This window comes from Vanessa tameamea, chromosome 29 (assembly GCF_037043105.1).
Source record: "Vanessa tameamea isolate UH-Manoa-2023 chromosome 29, ilVanTame1 primary haplotype, whole genome shotgun sequence".
NCBI classification, from domain to species: Eukaryota; Metazoa; Arthropoda; class Insecta; order Lepidoptera; family Nymphalidae; genus Vanessa; species Vanessa tameamea.
This window is the reverse complement of record NC_087337.1, coordinates 3,619,261-3,639,307: the sequence shown is the minus strand read 5'-3', so window position 1 is coordinate 3,639,307 and position 20,047 is coordinate 3,619,261. Positions and strand designations below refer to the sequence as shown.

General features: G+C 35.1%; 1 protein-coding gene across 2 annotated transcripts in view; it reads right to left on the bottom strand.

Moving 5' to 3' along the window:
* Nucleotides 1–20,047, bottom strand: part of LOC113399249 (ATP-citrate synthase) — a 67,545-nt gene that overhangs the window by 15,242 nt on the left and 32,256 nt on the right. For both annotated transcript variants that reach the window (XM_064219692.1, XM_064219691.1), the window contains exons 2-4: nucleotides 3,775–3,887; nucleotides 1,781–1,886; nucleotides 316–501 (exon numbers count right to left, since the gene is read on the bottom strand). In XM_064219692.1, coding sequence (XP_064075762.1) covers nucleotides 316–501; nucleotides 1,781–1,886; nucleotides 3,775–3,824 — 342 coding nt within the window. In that variant the 5' untranslated portion in view covers nucleotides 3,825–3,887. The remainder of the gene's footprint in view (nucleotides 1–315; nucleotides 502–1,780; nucleotides 1,887–3,774; nucleotides 3,888–20,047) is intronic.

Sequence of the window (20,047 nt, the reverse complement as noted above, 5' to 3'; positions counted from 1 at the left end):
ATATTTGAGTTTAATTATTTTTAAATATCCTAGACTATTGTAAAAAAAATATTGTCTCTTGTACTGGCATATCAATCTAATCATGTTAAAAATGTAATTTATGCAAATTACATGTTTTTCTAAATTATTTAGTTATCTTTCAAAGGAAACTGGATTTATTTTTTTATCTATAATTTAAACAATAACTTGAAAATTTATTACAATTGTTTCACAATTTTGATGTTTGTCTGGTATGAAGCCGCAATCGTTGTTAAAATTCACGTGCCTCACCACTGAATCACCTAGGCTATGACGATGCATGAAGTTTTCACTCACCGACTCATGTTTCACGAACGGTTCGACGACGAAACGTCTAAGTTTCCCGGAAGCCGCGCCGACTGCCTGTTCCTTGCCGCTGTGGTCGGAGAGCCAACGCCTCACCTCCGCGGCCGTTTTGTTCACACCGACCAGGCCGAGCTTACCACGACGCTTTATCAGCTGATCGGGTTTGACCACTAATTGCTGAAAAGGTAAATATATATTTAGTTAATTTTAACAACTCCTGTGATATAGTCAGTATAGTCTATTCCAATGGAAGTAGGAAAAAAGATAAACAAACTTTAGATATACGTATTTCATGCGATCTGCTAATAACTCAGCTATGCTGTGCACGGCTAAGAGTTTATGATTAATATATCTTTATTTATAATACAACACTATTTACATTTAACTACTTATATCCTCTTTAATTTTACTCGCAAAATTTCGACAACAGTTTCATCGACGTTTAAAACGCCATTTTTGTCAAATCCATAGTAAATATCACAGATTAATCAAGATATCGCGTCAATTTTGCTGTCAAATGTTGTTTGTTTGGTTTTTTCCTGTTATGGTTGGAATTGACTATACATAAATCACCTTTGGACAAAAACTAACATTTTAGAAGCAAAAAAAAAACAACTTAATACAATAGGCTTATTCTGTTTTATTTTTTATTGTGTGAATTATTTTGTTCGATTTTTTTTTTTTGTTGTTGTTCGTCTATTTGTTTTATGGCCAATTTTATCAGCCTTATAATAACGAGTATTAATGTTCGTTTTAATTTAATTAATAAATTAACGTCGACGCCGCTCTGTCTAACGTTCGTTTGTAAAACATTATTCATTAAAAAAAACTCGAAAAATAATCTTCAAAAAGTTTGGCCGAATGTATGCTTAAAATTAGTAGAATAAGCTGTTTATAAAAAAAAAACATCAACGCAAAAATAACTATTCGAGTCGGATAAGTAGTTCTTGAGATTATGTCGTGTAAATTTATAACGCACAAGCGATCCGACCCGGTTTCGCACGCTTGCAATTTGTTAATAAGGAAAACTATTTGTAGGCGGTATAGTTTCTGAGATGTCGTGATTAATGTAGCTTAAGTTACTTCTTATTACGTCATCTATATGCCAGTGAAAGTCCCGTCAAAATCGGTCCAGCCGTGCCAGAGATTAGCCGGAACAAACATTGAAAAACACAGGCAAAAATTGAAAAAAAAGTTATTTCGGTATATATACCGTGTATATATTAAAAAGCGGTTATTTTAATATTACAAACAGACACTCCAATTTTATTAAATGTATATCTATATCTATATATTACATGATATCATATAATTCACATCCTATATCATTCAAGAATAATGTAGCATTCATTTTGATTCATAGTAACTGAAATTGAGTAGTACAGTTTCGACAATTTTTTTAGAGGTTGGGGGGGGGTTGTTTTGCTTTGAATAGTAAGTGTACATATTAGCTTACCTCCTTGCTCAGCCACGGGTTCTTGCCGAGCTCATCCTCCCATACAGTGCCCTGTTCGAACACCGCGAACCTGCATGGCACCAGAGCTGTTCCGGAAGCTATGTGCCTGGAAAAAATAACAATATATTTTTTTAATATTGTATAGGTATGCGGGCGAGCCCATGGGCCAACTGATGGTAAGCGGTCACCACCGCCCATAAACAATGGCACACGGGACATAACATCTTAGTTCTCAGTTAACAGTAATGGCGTATTTAATTGAAATTAAAAATACAAACATAAGCTCAAAACGCAAGCGTATAAGGAGTTAAAGAATACGCAATTGACCCGTACTATCAACTGATACTGTATTGATTTTCTTGGTAGGTAGGTTTTGTGCAAGTCCGCCTGGGTAGGTACCACACCCACACATCAGATATTCTACCGCCAAACAGCAGCACTCTGTATTGTTGTGTTCCGCTTTGAAGGGTGAGTGAGCCAGTGTAAATACAAGGGGAATAATATCTGTTCCCAGGGTTGGTGGCGCATTGACGATGGAAGGTATAGTAAATATTTCTTACAGCGCCATTGTCTATGGGCGGTGGTGACCACTTACAATCAGGTAGCACATTTGCCAGTCCGCTTACATATATCATTAAAAAAAAAAGAACACTTTAACCTTAATCGTAATAAGTTCGATTTGAAACAGTTGTCCAGAGCGTGTCAAAGGGTTGCGCCCAAAAATTGTCATATCCACGAGGAATTTAGAATTAAAAGTGCCACGCAAGCAACACCGAAGGACCGAGGTTGTTATTTAATAGACCACTTTCCTCTCTGTGTCTATCTGATTTAAGTATTTACCAGAGATTGTAAGTACCGTTAGCAGATAAAACATTATTTTCTTCTGATTTTCCTTAAATATTTTTTTTATCAATTCGTGTTCTTGTGTTATCTCTCCATTGAGGAAAAAAAACAATTGAAAATTAGATTTAAAACAAACATTTTGATACCTAAATCATGAATAGCTTTTATTTTATAAAAGTTTTCTTTCGTAATTGCGAATGAATTATTTAATATTATCTAAAAAGGGAAATATATTTTGATGCTTGATTATTGAACGTTTGATCAAATATTTGACCTTGAAGAGAGCGTTGTAGCACGTCTCGGATTATGTCTGTGGATGGTGGATAGTGATGATGACAATAATGATATGGGTGATGATGACGGTGACCGTGACGGTGGTGATGGTGAAGGTGCTGGTGGTAATGATTATGACGATTACCATCATGAGAGATGGTGACGATAATGATTGTGATGATGACGGTAGCATTGGTGGTCGTGATGATGACGGTGTTGGTCACGATGGCAATCATAAGGTTAATGCTGATGGTGGTGGTGACGGTGTTTTTGACGGTCCTGGTGGTGACGAATACGACGATTACAAGCATGATGCGCGATAGTGACGATGATGACGATAAGGATGGTGGTGACGGTGATGGTGATCAGAATGGTTGGCTTTGCATTGAGATAAGGTGAGACTTATCTTCATCATAAGTGTTGTATGCGTGCATTGGGCCGACATCGACATACCCACATAAGTACTTTTATACATATTACTGTAACCATAATCAAAAGTATACTCTATTCCAACCATAAGAGGAGAAAAGCCAAATAGACAACATTCGACAGCAAATTGACGCGACATCATTGGTCGAGAGCTTGATTGATCTGTGATATTCACTGTGGATTTGCGAAAAAAATGGCGTTTTGAACGTCGACGAAACTTATAAATTATAGTAATTTTGGAAGTAAAATTAAAGTGTGTTTAGTGGTAGTTGAGTGTAGAGTTGTTATTATAAATAAAGATATATTAATCATAAACTCTTAGTAGTGCACGATATACCTGAGCTAAAGAGTAAATCTAAGGTTTGTTTATCTTTTTTCCTACTTATATTGGAATGGACGATAGATTTATATGGATCTATATTTCAATTACTTTTGATAATAAAATTTACCTGTTTATTAGATCCTTGCCAGTGGCCTCATAGATAGCCTTCGAAGACATGTCGTTTTAGTATTCGTAACTATTTGCGCTGGCTCCGCGTCATAGAGCTTTTGTTTTGTTATTCTGAAACAAAAAAAAAAAAACAAATTAAATATTATATGAAATGAAGTTTCTGTACTAATGTTATAAAATTGACGAATTTGTTTGTTTGGTTGAAAGCGCTAATCTCAGGAACTACAGGTCCGATTTGAAAAAAATAGTGTTAGATAGTCCATTTATTGAGTAAGGCTATAGGCTGTAAACCGTCACGCTACAAGCAAAACGGGGAGGAATTATTTCGTTTGCGAGTTAATTTCGCAAATCATGTACGACAGGATCTTTGATATAGCCCAGCGAAGTCGGGACGAGAAGCTAGTTGAACATAACCTTCATTCTGTATACGCTAATTAAAAAATAAACAATATAACATTAATTGAAGTATCGTTAAAAAGTTGTGTTAAAAAGTGTAGCATAATTTCTTTCACACGTAAACAAGCACCGATCACTCACGAGTATCGTCTAAGAGACGAAATTGTTAACCGCGTTACTGGGGTGAGAGACCTGGATATTTACTTAGATAGCAAATTAACTTTTAAATTTCACACAGACCATATCGTCGCTAAGGCCTTTCGAATGCTTGGCTTTGTACTGAGAGTTGGTAAGGAAAATTATTATAACATTACTCTTTTGTAGAATATCTTGGTACGTTCTCGTTTGGAATTTGGTTCGTCAATCTGGAACTCTCAATACAAAGACTATATAGATTCTCTAGAAAAAAATACAAATAAAATTTATGAATCTCTCATAGTCAGCCTAAATTCAGTCCATTAGAAGTTCGACGTATATTCAGAGATCAAATATTTCTTTTTAAACTGTTAAATAATTTTTAAATTAACATGGTTATTTTTATTACTAACAGCATTTAAAACGGGATATTTACCATGTTTTTTATTTTTATTTGGTGGAGCTCGATATTTCGACATTATCTACGAATGTCTTGTTCACGTGAACAATATCCCGTTTTAAATGCTGTTAAATAATGTTATCAACAGCCCTTATTTATTAGGTTGTTTAAGTTCTAATGTCCCTACATTTTGTAAGCGAAAATATGCTCTTTCTGATGTGCCCTGTACTAAAACTAAATATACCCAGAATAACTTTATCCATCGGTCGTGTAACATGTACGTATAATAAAAAATTTAGTACTCTAGATATATTTTCATGTTCCCTTTTAAGTTTTAAAAAGAATATCAATGAATTGTTAAATCAATGAATGTTTATTTTGTCTTATGTTTTGATTGTTTAATCACTAATATTAATTGATTTTTGATTTTGTAATTATGATTTTTTTAATTCTTTAAAAACTATTCTAGTCCTTACTACTTCCCGCTTCTAATTTGTAATAGATATCAGTGGAAACTTGATTGGTTTATGTATTATTTTTTCATATTACTGTTCAATTGCACTGTTTGTTACCCGCAAATAAATATATAAATAAAATAAAATAAAGTAGCGGTCTGTCGCAGTGTTGGGCTATGGGCCTGAGATAGATTTAATGTGGCAGATTTTGGAACGAAGTTCTTATACCCGGTTTAGAGTAGAGTGAACTGGCAGAAATTACGTCACATAAGGGAAAGCGTTTGGCCTCTCTTTCCTGTTAATCTCTCGGTATCTTTCTATCGTATAAACTTTTATACAATACTAGCTGAACCTGCGGCTTTAGCCGCTCGAAATTTATAAAACAAAATCCTAACCCCCGTTTTATTTAATATACAATATTTATATAGGGAAGGCAAATCTGTTCCAACTAGATATCCTACATTTTAGTATCCTCACGATGTTTGCCTTCCCGCCAAAAATGACATTTCTAAACATACATTAGACATAGGAAAATTCAATAGTGCTTGTGGTTTGAAGGCGCAAACTTCCGTTGAGATTCAATTTAAATTGATGTGAGAAGCGTGATCTCATAGAAGAAAATAAAAAAAAAATACGAATAATATTATTTATCATTTTATTTTTTAGACGTTCGTCGGTTTTCTCGCAATAAAATCCTGGCAACACCGATGACGAATGGTCGCGAAACCTCGTGAGGATATTCCGCATGTGTTTAATTTACCACATGCGGAATTAGCTCCAAGTTTTCTCCCCAATAGGAGAGCTCTTAGGCTCAGCCGTGAGATATTTACAGCGGTTATTGTACTTTTATTTTTAATTCTATTAATTCACATAAAGAGTCGAGATGGCCCAGTTAGAACGCATGAACAACCAACCGCAACCGATGATTTCGGGTTCAAACCCAGGAAGGCACCACTGAATTTCATGTGCTTAATTTGTGTTTATAATTCATCTCGTGCTCGGCGGTGAAGGAAAACATCGTGAGGAAACTATGCAGGTTTCCTCACGATGTTTCTAATTTCAACGAAATTCTGCCACATGTTTATTCCACCAACCGCATTGGAGCAGCGTAGTGGAATATCCTCCAAACCTTCTCCTCAAAGGGAGAGGAGGCCTTAGTCCAGCAGTGGGAAATTTACAGGCTGATAAAATTCACAAAAGTTATAAAGTAATCCTAAAAATAAAATTTATTCTCATTCCATTGTCATTGTAAAAAATAATAATTATAATTAAATATGAAAATTATACATCACATTATTAATCTACGAATATTTACAAATCTTCAAAGATTTTAATAAAATAAACTATCTATAATTCAGAAAATTGAAATTTGAATGTGGAACGCGGCGCGACTCGATCGACGGAGCCTTGTGATTGGTCGAGAGCGATGGTGTGGTATCGCGTGATCACTGATCACCGTTCTCAAGCCGCGTCATTTTGTGCTAAGGACACCACAACATTATACCGAATACCATATCACATTTTTTTAACAACTTTAATTTAAGACTTTTGCATTTGAATGTTAATTTTAACAGATATTACGTTTTTACAAATAGACTGTTGTGAATAGTTAATAATTTATTTTCCTTAATAAGAACTTGAATAAAAATATAATTATAAGCGTGTCTTTGTTTCCGTATTTTATTGCAGGAGATAAAATGTATACGTATAATATTATTTAGCCTAAAAAGTATTTTTGTTTTTTGTACTTTTTAAAATATTAATAATACAACATGGAATCGCTGAAAACAGATCGTTGTGATTGGTCAATTAAATATGGTATGATATCGCGTGAGCTGTCTGTTGTCTTAATGGCGCGTTATTTAATTTTGTTTTCGCTGTGATTACTGAGTTTTTATTAATATTATTACTATAAAAACATTGCTCAATAATATTATAAATTTGTTCAAGGCGTTCCGGCTTTATTATTTAAATACCTATATGATAATTTCATTGATATAAAAATACGTCTAGCGTTTCATTCTTATCCGTAATAAACGAAGTATTTAGTTGGTTGTTTATGTGGTCTTTGCCTGACAGTGGGAATTTATACCAATGTTAGTTTAGCAATAGTTTATTACCAAAGTGCTACCTCTTCGACTATAATTGGGGATAGTCATTTAATGGCGAATATAAATTAATACAACGGTTCTGCCTTCCTAGTGTTGTAACAAACATCCAAAAAACGAAGTGTGGCGGTGCCTTTACATCGTAATCCATTCGCATATCTTAACATAAAAACTAAAAAGCGGACTTTGCTATTTAATAAAGGATTTCGATAGCGCATTTTCACATTTTATATTAATATAGTTATATATTAAAAAAAAGAATACATTCTTATTTTTAAATTTCGAAAACATTCAGAAATGAAGCGTTAATTTTGAAATTCAAATTTCGATTACTGTAAAGATATTTATAGACTATAATAAAGGCTGATGAAACAATTTAATCTACTAAAATATTTTAAATATAGTGAATTGAATGTCTTGAATCATGAATAATGAATTGAACGTCTGTGATATTTTCGTCTTTTTGTTTTTTAATAATAAATTAACATAACAATATTTTTCAACGAAGATATTTTATGAAATGAGATATCACAGTGGGGAGACGTCAACCTTAACCGATGATTGCCGGTTCGAAAATTTTAGCGCTCAATGTAATTCTGGCCGGTGATGGCGCGCTTAGTAGTCATAGGGATAGTCTGTTTTTATGATGAACCCACCTGATGGTGACGTTTAAACATTATTTACATCTCCAAACTGATTCTAAGACCAAACTTGTAATCTAAATAATATTTTAAATGTGGAAGAAATTTTATCTGTCTGTTTGTTACGCTTTTACGTCTTAACTACTGAACCGATCATAATGAAATTACCCATAAAATTTGTCCGGAGTACATAAGGGTAACACAAGACAAAAACAAAATCTATATTAATAATTTCGTACAATCGACACCTTTGCCCAATTATAGATCATTAAAAAATAATGTTTTTTTAGTCGATAACATATACGTAACCGCAAAAATCGTACAATCGAGATATTTCGATATTAAATCCATAGAATTCAATGACATGACAGTTCGACGGGCGGCCATGTTTGACGTTTACGGGTGCGTTCAGAAAGTGCGTTCCAAAAAGTAATTTCATGCTGGGGTACGGTAGTTAGTGTATTAATATTTGTTTAGTTTTATTTATTTCACCCGAGCGACGTCGGGTTATCATCTAGTAGATAAAAATCTCGTTATCGAAAACAAATAATTTAAAAAGTAAACAATGAATCACGGAGAGCGTGATAATTGATAACCGATTCAATATTAAATATATTTATACCAAATTGGTCATAAGGCGAGACGTCCCAGTGATAGCCGAAGATAGTGAGTTCGAACTTGAGCAAGCACCACTAAAGATTTCATATGCTTAAATTCTGATTATAATTCTTCCTATACGCGGAAAACATTGCGAGAAAACTTCATATGTTGAATGAAGCTTTGCCATATCTCCTGATGATCTTTGTCGCACATTGGCGATCTAAGGAATAGATAATATTTCTTACAGCGACATTGTCTATGGGCGGTGGTGACCACTTACCAGGTAGACTTAACGTCAACTCAAGGTCAAAGTTGTTTATATCACTCCTCCTAATGTCATTGGCTATAACTACTCATTTTGGAGCTTCTATGTCTTCCTTGAACAGAACTCTAGAATTTTTAACAATAATGTATCTCAACACTGATAGTCACGTTATGGCCCGGGGTCACCAGTATTATTTAACTGATAAGGGGTCAAATGTTTAAGAAGTTTGAAAAACTCAATACAAGAAAGCAAAAATGGGATTTCGAAAAAATCAAGATTCAAGACGTGTCCGGACAAAAAAAAATACCAAGACCTCCCAAGGGGACACCTGACGAGATTGATCGAAACTAGTCGACAGCGGCCAAATAATAATGGAATGTCCCGCTCAAAGTAAGTAAAATCGGGACATGTCCGACTAAGCGGTACCTACGTGATTCGCTTATAGGTATACATCCGCCAGGTACACCTGGCTTCGCTACTAACAGTCAAGGTCACGGGCGAGTGAAGGTCAAACGCCTCCAGAGACCACGCCGCTGAGGACCGTTGACCCAGTTTAAGTCGCCGATAATTTAAGTTCATTTTGTTAAGCTATTTTTAACGCTCTTAATTCAAACTTGACCTTTCAGATACTTCGTATTCGTACTTCGATAACTTCGCAAAACTAATTTTGTTTTTTTTAAAGACTTGTAGCAATTACTACAACTTTACCATCTTTTTTTTTTTTTTGCTATAATAGTAAATGAGGCATTTTTGTAATGCCTAACTAAAAAAAACCGAATACATTTTTGTACATTTAAATATCGAATATAGTGTACAAACGTAAATTTCACGCCAATTATAATTTAAATAAAAAATATAAAATACCACGTGGCTACTGAGACGATTGTTTGTGACGTCATAATATATAAAGTACCCCAATATTATAAGCGTAATCATTAGAATCTGTCTGTTATTGAGTCACGTCGACAGATTTAGCTCCGTGCAATCAATCAACTTACGCACTGATAGGATCAGTACTCAGTAAAAAAAAGAGGTTTTATATTTAAGCTTCTAGAACATTTCGTTTCGAATGTACTTAAAATACAGTCGGGAATCAGGGAACGGATTCTAATCATTTATGTCGGTTTCCGATACCATTCCGATTCGAACTTCGATTACGCATCGAAACTAGTAATACAAGAAATAAGAATAAACTTGTAACCCCTACTTTCCGTTTGCATACGGTACAGAGAACGTTTTTGAGCAATGCTATACGCATATATAATAAGATACCGGGAAATGTAACCAATTTACCATTTACGAAATTTAAAAAGTTTATTAAGACTAAATTAATAAATAAATCTTATTATTCATTAAAAGAGTACTTTATAGAAAAAAAACGCCTGGATTTAGGCTCGAGTTCCAACACAGGACACTAATTATTGTATAAAAACAGAATTTTGAATCTGTTTATTTGAAAAGAGCAACTATGCGAGTTTCTTGCCGTTTCTTCTCGCTGGAGGCTGCTTTCCGAAACGGTGATAGTATTTTAATATCGACGATTCAAAAACGCCTCATTGTGAAGTTTACTTGAATAAAATTGATTTGATTTGATTTGAAAGTCGCGACTAGATATTTGTTTTAGTAAACTAGGCAGCGGTTACTTCGAAATTCGGTAACGATAAATCAAATCAAATTTCTTTATTAAATATAGAAAAGTTCGGAAAATAAAATAATCTATATACCTGAGAAAAACCGGCGACAGAAACTCGGCGGGTTTTTTTTTGTTGTCAATTTATGATTTTTCATTAGCAGCCTGTAAAATTCCCATTGCTGGACTAAGGCCTCCTCTCCCTTTGAGGAGAAGGTTTGGAGCACATTTCACCACACTGCTCCAATGCGGGTTGGTGGAATACACATGTGGCAGAATTTCGTTGAAATTAGACACATGCAGGTTTCCTCACGATGTTTTCCTTCACCGCCGAGCACGAACAGAATTATAGATACAAATTAAGCAAATGAAAATTCAGCGGTGCTTGCCTGGGTTTGAACCCGAAATCATCGGTTAAGATGCACGCGTTCTAACCACTGGGCCATCTCGGCCAATGTATGATTATTTACATAAATATCAAAAATAAATAGACAGGATGGGATCGTTTAATTCCCGAGGTGTTCTATCAACCAGGAACTCACTAATTCTATAACCTTGCACACAAGCGTTCTTTAAATTTTTTTTTTCATATGGCAACAGAGGCATTTTGAACGCTTTATGGGAAAATCCAACTTGTTACCTTTTGTACGAAGTTTTTATTAACTTTGGACAATATATCTCAAACATTGATTTCATTTTTATGGTGTTAAATATAAATCTTACATTTTTAAATTTAAAATCATAATATTTACTCTTTTAAAAGGTCAACAGCCTATAATTGCTCTTTAGAACGACCTTCGCGTGGTCGTGATCTTCGCTTACTTCAATTTCGTTATATAATCCTTTCGAGAATTCTATACATTTATTATATTATATAGTAGATGTGGCTGCGACTTCGTGCGCTTTTGAATTTAAGTTATTTGGATATTTCAGCGTAACTTTATTTTTATTTTATATGTAATTCTAAAATAAAAGTAGCCTAAGTTACTCCTTATTACATCAACTATCTGCCGGTGAAAGTCCCGTCAATATCGGTCCAGCCGTTCCAGAGATTAGCCGGAACAAACAGACAGACAAAAATTTAAAAAAATATATTATTTTTGTATATGTACCGTGTATTTATATTCATTTAGTTAAAAGCGATTATTTTAATTTTACAAACAGACTCTCCAATTTTATATATGTATAGATCATTTATTCTTAACCTTTAAGTACCGACGTGTATTTTTTGTAATCTTACTACCGATGTGAGGCCTGAGAGGCCGCGTATATAATATCAGGTTTTTTAAAGAAAAGTAGGAGTTGAATGTTTGTCCTTGCATTACGATGAGAAATAAAGAGTTTTAAGAACAAGTAAGTATAGAAAGAAAATCAACTTAATTAAATATTTGAGTATAACACTATAGTAATATTTGGCTTAAATTTTTGGGAAAAAATCAGACCATTCAATACAAAAAATCATAACACAAAAAATACTCCTCGCAGAATAACAAGAAATAGTATTTTTCACTTACGACTAATATAACTCTTAGAAAAAAATAATGCAGGAACATTAACCTTCTGAAAAAAAAAATATCACAGTTCAACTACTCGTTAAATTCTAAGCACAGTCAGGGAACACTTGTTTCACGCACACAAACAAACGTGCTTATTGCACGAATAGCATGTATATGTATGTTGATTTTCGTTTGCCATGGAAGACAAGTCTTTTGTGTCTTGACTTCCTTAGCTTCATCTTCACACATTTCTGGCTTATCAGAACCAAGTACACTTGCCCAGTTAGGCATAGCGTGAACTTAGTTAAGTTCATTCTAAATTCACGCCCTAATACCAACTGTAGAGATATTTTTTTTATAAACGTTTCTCTATCAGGGTGTCGTCTCACGTAAAGTACGTCATGTAAAAGATGAGAATTGACGCAACTAATACCTAAAATACAGTAAAAAATTGTCATGGGCGCCGTCTTGATCTGCGAATGTAAGTATACGCTGAGCATTTCTTATCTATTTCGTCTACTCTACCTTATGAGAATTATGAAAATATATCATTTCTGGATTCCCTGACTGTGTTTGTTCTTTCATTGATGAAGCTAAAATGACTGTAATTCCTTTCTTGGGAACATGAGACAATATCGTTGTATTCCTTGTAAAACAAAATAAAGTTGATTTTTCTGGTCTCGTTTTAACAGGCAAAAGTTCTGGGCATATTTCTCTTTTATTTATTTTTAACCTGTCGCACAACTCTTTCGTTTACTGCCGGAAGTCCTTGGTGTATCCGTAGTTCATAATATCTGTCAAAATAACAGTTTACTCAAACAATACATAAAACAAAAAACTTAGGTAAGTAACGACGTGAGGCAAGTAATGACGTAAGAATTTCATATGGTAATTACTCACTAAATAAATAAATAATAAATAAATATTGGACAACATCACATACATTACTCTGACCTCAATGTAAGCAGCTAAAGCACTTGTGTTATGGCAAGTCAGAAGTAACGACGGTACCACATACACCCAGACCCAAGACAATATACCGGGAATCGAACCCGGGAGTGTCGTACCCATGAAAACCGGTGTACACCCTACTCAACTACGGAGGTCATCAGCATCCGTGACGACAATACTGACGTTTCCTATATCAATGTGGGCAGTAACCATGCAGCTACTGAAAAGCTGGGATCGGTATTGTGCAAAGAAAGGACTAAACTAGCAAGTCGAGTACCTATCGGGGCCTCTTAGACCGCACGTCGGTACTTAAAGGTTAACGATCATTATGTTAAATGATTACGAGTATCGATACTAATATTATAAACGCTAAAGTACCTCTGTCTGTCTGTCTGTTTCAGGGTTAAACCACTGAACTGAATTTGATGAAATTTGATACGAAGCAAGGTTAAACTATCAGAAAGGACATAGGCTTTTTTGAAACTAACCCTTAAAACGAGAGCAAAGCCGCGAGCGACTAGTTACCAATATTATTATATAATAATACGTGGAGCAAAAACTGTTTCCATTTTTAAGTAATATTACGTTAAGTTTTATATGCATATATACATTCAAATACAATAGATAAATAAAAAAAAACATCACACACACTACTAGCGTTCGACACACACTCTACCAATGAGAGAACACGTCATTTCGAAATGAAAAACAATGACGCTTATTTTGACATTTGTTTTTTTTTTATTATAATAATGACAAGGTATCATCCAGCTTGGCCTCATTTTTTTTATTCAGTATTTTGTTAGACACGAGCGACTACTATTATAGAAATATTGAAGGTTAGTTATTTATTATTTCAAATAAGTTGTCACTACAAATATTAACCATTCCTAAATGCGTCAAAGCGTCGTCAACCTTGGGAACTAAGATGTGATGTCCCTTGAGTCTATAGTTACATTGGATTCTAAGTATTGCTGATTGATTATGTCAAATTTTGTTTGATTCACTTTTCACCTCTCGTGATTGGAATAGGCTGTACGTACTGTTATAGTCACTTACTGAATTTCAAGCGAAGACGCGTGTCATCCAGCAACCGATTAAAGTTTAAAGAGTGCGTATTAGATAATATTGCATGATATTATCATTCGTATTACATAAAAACGTGTGGACGTTACGTGGCGATGTAATGTATTCGGGGTCAGGGGTGACGAGCGCGACATCGGAGCATTTCAGTTATTTTGTGATTTTTATATTCATTTTCGAATCACGACGAGAGCCGAGATGGCCCGAATCGTGCCGAAGATGGCCATCGTAGGGGTTTCAGTTGGTAGGGATATCACATAGCCTGGCCTATTAAGAACTTTTAAATACAAGATTTTATTAATATAAAAGCGTGGAATTTGTATTTTTGTATGACTTTGTATAGGCAGGATGTACATACATACACACAAACATACATACTGTAATTCAAATGATGAAAAAGAGTATCCATTGAGTATATTGCCGGTTCTTCGCGATAGAATCTACTTTCCGAACCAAAGCTACCTACTTTAAATTAACTCAAGACAACAAGTAAAAAATATTTTGAATTACATTTTGATATCTGTTTTATTTATCTCAGTAGAAAAACGTCTTCATACGTGTGGAACCGACCTGAGTGTGCCGTGTGAGTACCCACTAATAAACCAACTCCGTTTATTTGAGGGCAAACCTAACTCAGACAAAATAACCCCATGTTTTTGCCAAGCGTGTCGATTCCTTCCTTGGTATCGTAAATTAATCATCGCTGCGGAAATAATAAACTGAAGCCAATGAAACTCAACGGACATAACTGACCTTCGATTGATTCGCGTCGCTATGCGATCTTGGCTGATGATGTGGTCCTGACCAATTTCGGTTACGGTGCCTAATATTAAGTAAGCCCAGCCAACGCCGCAGGACACATATGTGTGCACAGACACAGTCTCTATTCCTACAATTCGATTTGACGGCAAAGGCAAATCCGACACAACCGGCGCAAACTCAGGCGTAGGACCGACGGGAGTGTACACCCTTCTAAATTCCAGACTGTTGCTGAGAATATTTGATGGATGAGATTTTATCGGTACGTCCTTAAGTTTGAACGGTCTTGTAGTCATAACACACTCTCTATTGCTACAACTCGATGGGACGGCAAATCCCACACAACCGATGCAAACTCAGGGAGTGTACACACAATTTCCAGACTGTTACTGAGAATATTTGATGGAAAAACCCAATAAGATTTTTCGTCCCGACAATTATATGAATTGCCACAAATAATTAAAATATTATAAGCTACTTCTGACGTGACTCAGTACGGGTAAACTTTATCAAAGAAACATACCCAAGATTTATTCTAAAAACCTTTCTTAGTGAGTGATTTCGTCGTCAAGGAGTAACTGTGCTAAATTTCAAGTAAATATGGTTTCGGAGATACGGGATATGAGTCAGTCAGTATATATATATATATAGATTCAGTCTACGTACACGGGCCTAAGCCAAGTGCACATCTGTATCACTGGTGTTATGTTGGATTTGTACAGTATTTTGTAATATAAATTTTCTATTTGACATATTATATTTTTTTATTTAATCAGTGATGGAGCAAAACTTATATTAAAATATAACCAGTAAAACGCATAATATGTCTTTGGATAAATGTTAATTATAAAAAATATACGTCATTATTATGAGCTTAAAGTGGCAACCCTAAATAAAGCCACTTACAAATTCGCCATCCAACGACAGGTCCAATCTAATGGCAAGACCACTCGAATAGTGATCAAATTACTTCTATTGAAGTATTCATATATTGAAGTGAGATTGCTATTACTTTCGAAAATCAAAAACAAAATATTCTTAATTCAAGTAGGCTCATAAAAGCACTTTTGAATCGACATGTTACAGTTTTGAATTGAATTTAAAAATAAAGATTATTTCGAGAAGAACCGGCATGAAACTCAGCAGTTTATCTTTTCCATTATTTTAATTACAGAGTATACATTAAATGTATATATATACTGCCTTTGCGATTATATATAATACTAGCGACCCGCCCCGGCTTCGCACGGTTCCAATGCTGATACTAAATATACTATAGAATGTGTTTATTTACGAAATCACATTAGAAACCTCTAAAATAATCAGTGTTTCTCTACTATTTTAATAAATAATAAATAAATAAATATTGGACAACATCACATACATTACTCTGATCCCAATGTAAGTAGCTAAAGCACTTGTGTTATGGAAAATCAGAAGTAACGACGGTACCACAAACACCCAGACCCAAGACAACATAGAAAACTAATGAACTTTTTCTACATCGACTCGGCCGGGAATCGAACCCGAGACCTCGGAGTGGCGTACCCATGAAAACCGGTGTACACACTACTCGACCACGGAGGTCGTCATTATGCATGTATTATACATATAAACCATCCTCTTGAATCATTCTATCTGTTAAAAAAACAGTATCAAAATCCGTTGCGTAGTTTTAAGGAGCTAAGCGTACACAGGGTCAGACAAACAGCAGGAAGCGATTTTGTTTTACAATGTAGTGATTTCGTGTCTGTACCGTTGACCGTTGAGTTGAGAATTTATACTTTTGACGTGACAAGCATGCAATTTCATATTAATATCTATATACAGATATTTACATAGATATGTGTACTAAGTATTTTTTATGGCATAGGTTGGCGGACGAGCATATGGGCCAGCTGATGGTAAGTGGTCACCACCGCCAATAGAAAATGGCACTGTAAGAAATATTAACCATTCCTTACATTGCCAATGCGCCAACCTTGGGAACTAATATGTTATATCCCTTGTGTCTGTAGTTACACTTGCTCACTCACCCTTCGAAACGAAACACAAAAATACTGAGTACTGTTGTTTGGCGGTAGAATATCTGATGAGAGAGTGGTAGCTACCCAGACGGGCTTGCACAAAACCCTACCACCAAGTGAACTGTGTCTGTTATTTCTCCACGCTGAAACTGCTAAACTGATTTGGATGAAATTTGCTATGGATATAGTTTGAATCCCGGGACATAGGTTACATTTTTAAATCATCCCTCGACGGGGTAAATGGGAGGTTAAGGTAAAACCGCAGAGTCAGCTAGTATATATATTTTAGTAGTAGTTTTATTATATAAAACTGACTTAATATTACAAGGAAGCCAATTACAGCAATAAAAAAAAATATCGAGCTGTCTTGAAAACCTCTTGCCTATTGGATGATATTGATATTCTCACACAACCATATGTGAGAATATTTTTTGCCGCGGAAGATTACCTCATTAGGACTAGCAGTGCAAAAAGCTTCATTAAAAGTATGACACGTCGCCTTCTTGCCTCCACTGGTGACAGAGGGCTGGTTCGTTTCGCCCAGAGGATCGGAATTGCGGTTCAACGGGGTAATGTTACTGGCATTCCTGCCACCACTCCACACGGTCAATGTTTGTGCAGTAACTATTTTTCATTCATATTTGTATATATTTAAGGACAAAATGTTAAGTGACTGAAAAAATGTGTCAATTTTTTTGGAAAATATTTAGGGAACCTTTGTTACCAGGGCCCCCTTAAAAATATAACTTTTCACAGCTAAAGCAAGCACAGTAGAATATATTTCGATTGTCATAACATATTAGAGACATCCCTAGCTCGTATTAAGTACCGTTGTGTGTTGAGTTCGATGCATCTATCTTCGCGTTAGTCAACCGGAAGCGTCCTTACAACACGACGAGATCAAATCACGTTCATCTTAAATGTCAACAACATTTTGTCACTAAGGATAAGAAATTAACTGATGACAGTCAACCAGAAGGAGGAAGGTTCGCAATTTCTCTGGATATTGCAGTGTAACTTTTGTTACTGAACCGATTTTGATGGGATTCTTTTGCAAATTTTTCAGTTGAAATCATTATTCGTTTTTCTGTTTTTAAAGTCATCCATGTTATTGACACTGGTGGTCCTGCTTTAGGTGATACCATATCATACCACTACATACTCAAGTAGGAAAAAAAATAAACAAAATTCCACCACGCTGCTCCAATGCGGGTTGGTGGAATACACATGTGGCAGAATTTCGTTGATATTAGACACATGCAGGTTTCCTCACGATGTTTTCCTTCACCGCCGAGCACGAGAATTATAAACACAAATTAAGCAAATGAAAATTCAGTGGTGCTTGGCTGGGTTTGAACCCGCAATCATCGGTTAAGATGCGTTCTAACCCCTGGGTCATTTCGGCTCTAAGAGTTACGTATTTTATGCGATTTGCTAATAACTCAAGCTATATTGTGCATCGACGTTCAAAACCCCATTTATTAGCAAACATAACGAAAATAATAGAGTCATAGACTATTCAACCTCTCGCTGACATGGCGTCAATGCCATGTCAAATTGTTCTATTTGCATTCCCCCCCCCCCCCCTTGTAGTTGGCATACACCATACATATATACGTGTTATTTGGGCTGGTGCTACAAGGTTCTATATCAAAACCCTTACTGTTAACTGTTTATGTAACACTAGATGAAAACCAGACTTAAAACGGTTCATCATTTTTTTTTCATATAACTTTTTCATAAACGTTGTGATTATCAAACATTTATATTGTAGTGGTGTTGAATAACAACGATACCAATTAAACGGATATATTTTATTAACTCGGAATTAGTATTTTTAACAATCAATAATTTACTGTGGTGTTTACATAAGTTTACATCGAGTCTACAGTTCCGCTGCACGAAATTATTATTTGAAACGCACTTTCGGAACGCACCCGTAAACGTCAAACATGGCCGCCCGTTGAACTGTCATTTCATTAAATTTCATCGATTTAATATCGAAATATCTCGATATAATATGTTGTCGACAAAAAAAAAAAATTTTTTTAACTGTAACTGTTACTGATCTGTAATTGTGGATTGGTTTCGATCGGTTCTATCGTAGAACTGCACGAAATTATTTACATAGATAATAAAGTTTGAATACATATACCATTTTAGCACAAACAAAGTTATATTCGTTAAAGGTAATGATTTGAAACGCGTTGCTTAATTGAATTCATGATATACGCGAAAGGATATAATAATGGCCGCCCGTTTCGAGGCTCGTTTCCGGTCGGAGAACCTTCGATTTAGCCTTTCACTGATAGGTATTTGACCTACATTTATTTATTTATAATATCGAATAGTTATTGTATTAGAATTAAAAGAAAACTGTTTTATTTTTATATTTTAATGCAATTTTTTATAAAATCATTCACTTTCCGCACTCCTACAAATAAACTTCATACTCCTTCATTCGCGTAAGTTACTTAAAGGCGGCCAAAGTTTTAGGTTACTTTATACTTCACGTATATATATATAGTTGCCTCTCGCAGCCTTGCTTTAAGGGTTTAGTTTTTGGGTCTTAGGCATAAAAAAGGCCCCCAATTTCCTTGGAGTTCAGCCAGAATTGAAGTTTGTCGAAAACCTACTTTAATTTTGTTTACGTTTTTAATTTTTTCTCTAACCGGTCAGTAACTTTTTTCCGCTCTATAAAATTAATTCTTAGTTAAATCGTAACAATTTAGTAAATTGCAATCAAGAATCCTGTCTAATTTTCTGCATATCTAAAGTAGGAGCTCTTCAAAATGAGACCATAACCTATTTTTTACGTGTAACTATCGTCCCATCATCACTGGGACAGAAATCGGCTTACGTTATTAATATATAAGATTTAATTATAATTAAAAGCGACTTTAACTACAAAACATTTAAAGTAATGATAATCAATATGTTCTTTATCGACGTCCGGGTTCGGCGATGACCCACAAGAAGTCCGTGGAGCGAAAATGTATTGGGGGTCCAAAGTCTTCGTAGGAATTTTACGATAGTGAAAAATGTCGGGCAAGGTACTATATTAGGTAGGAATCGTGAGCGCAGATGGCAGTAAGGGAGGCAAGTTCGCTTATGAACACTTTCGGTGAGAGTCCAATACATGTCAAGCGATGTCGATGTCGATCGCGATCAACCTCGGCGACCCCCGCTCCTTTAATCCTCCAAAGACATCTAAAAATATACTGCGCAGGTCAAGGTTGCGCTCACGACTAATGCTGTTTGTATATGTTGTTTGGTTGCAAAACACGGAGGCGGCTTTTTTATAGCATAGGTTGGCGGACTAGCA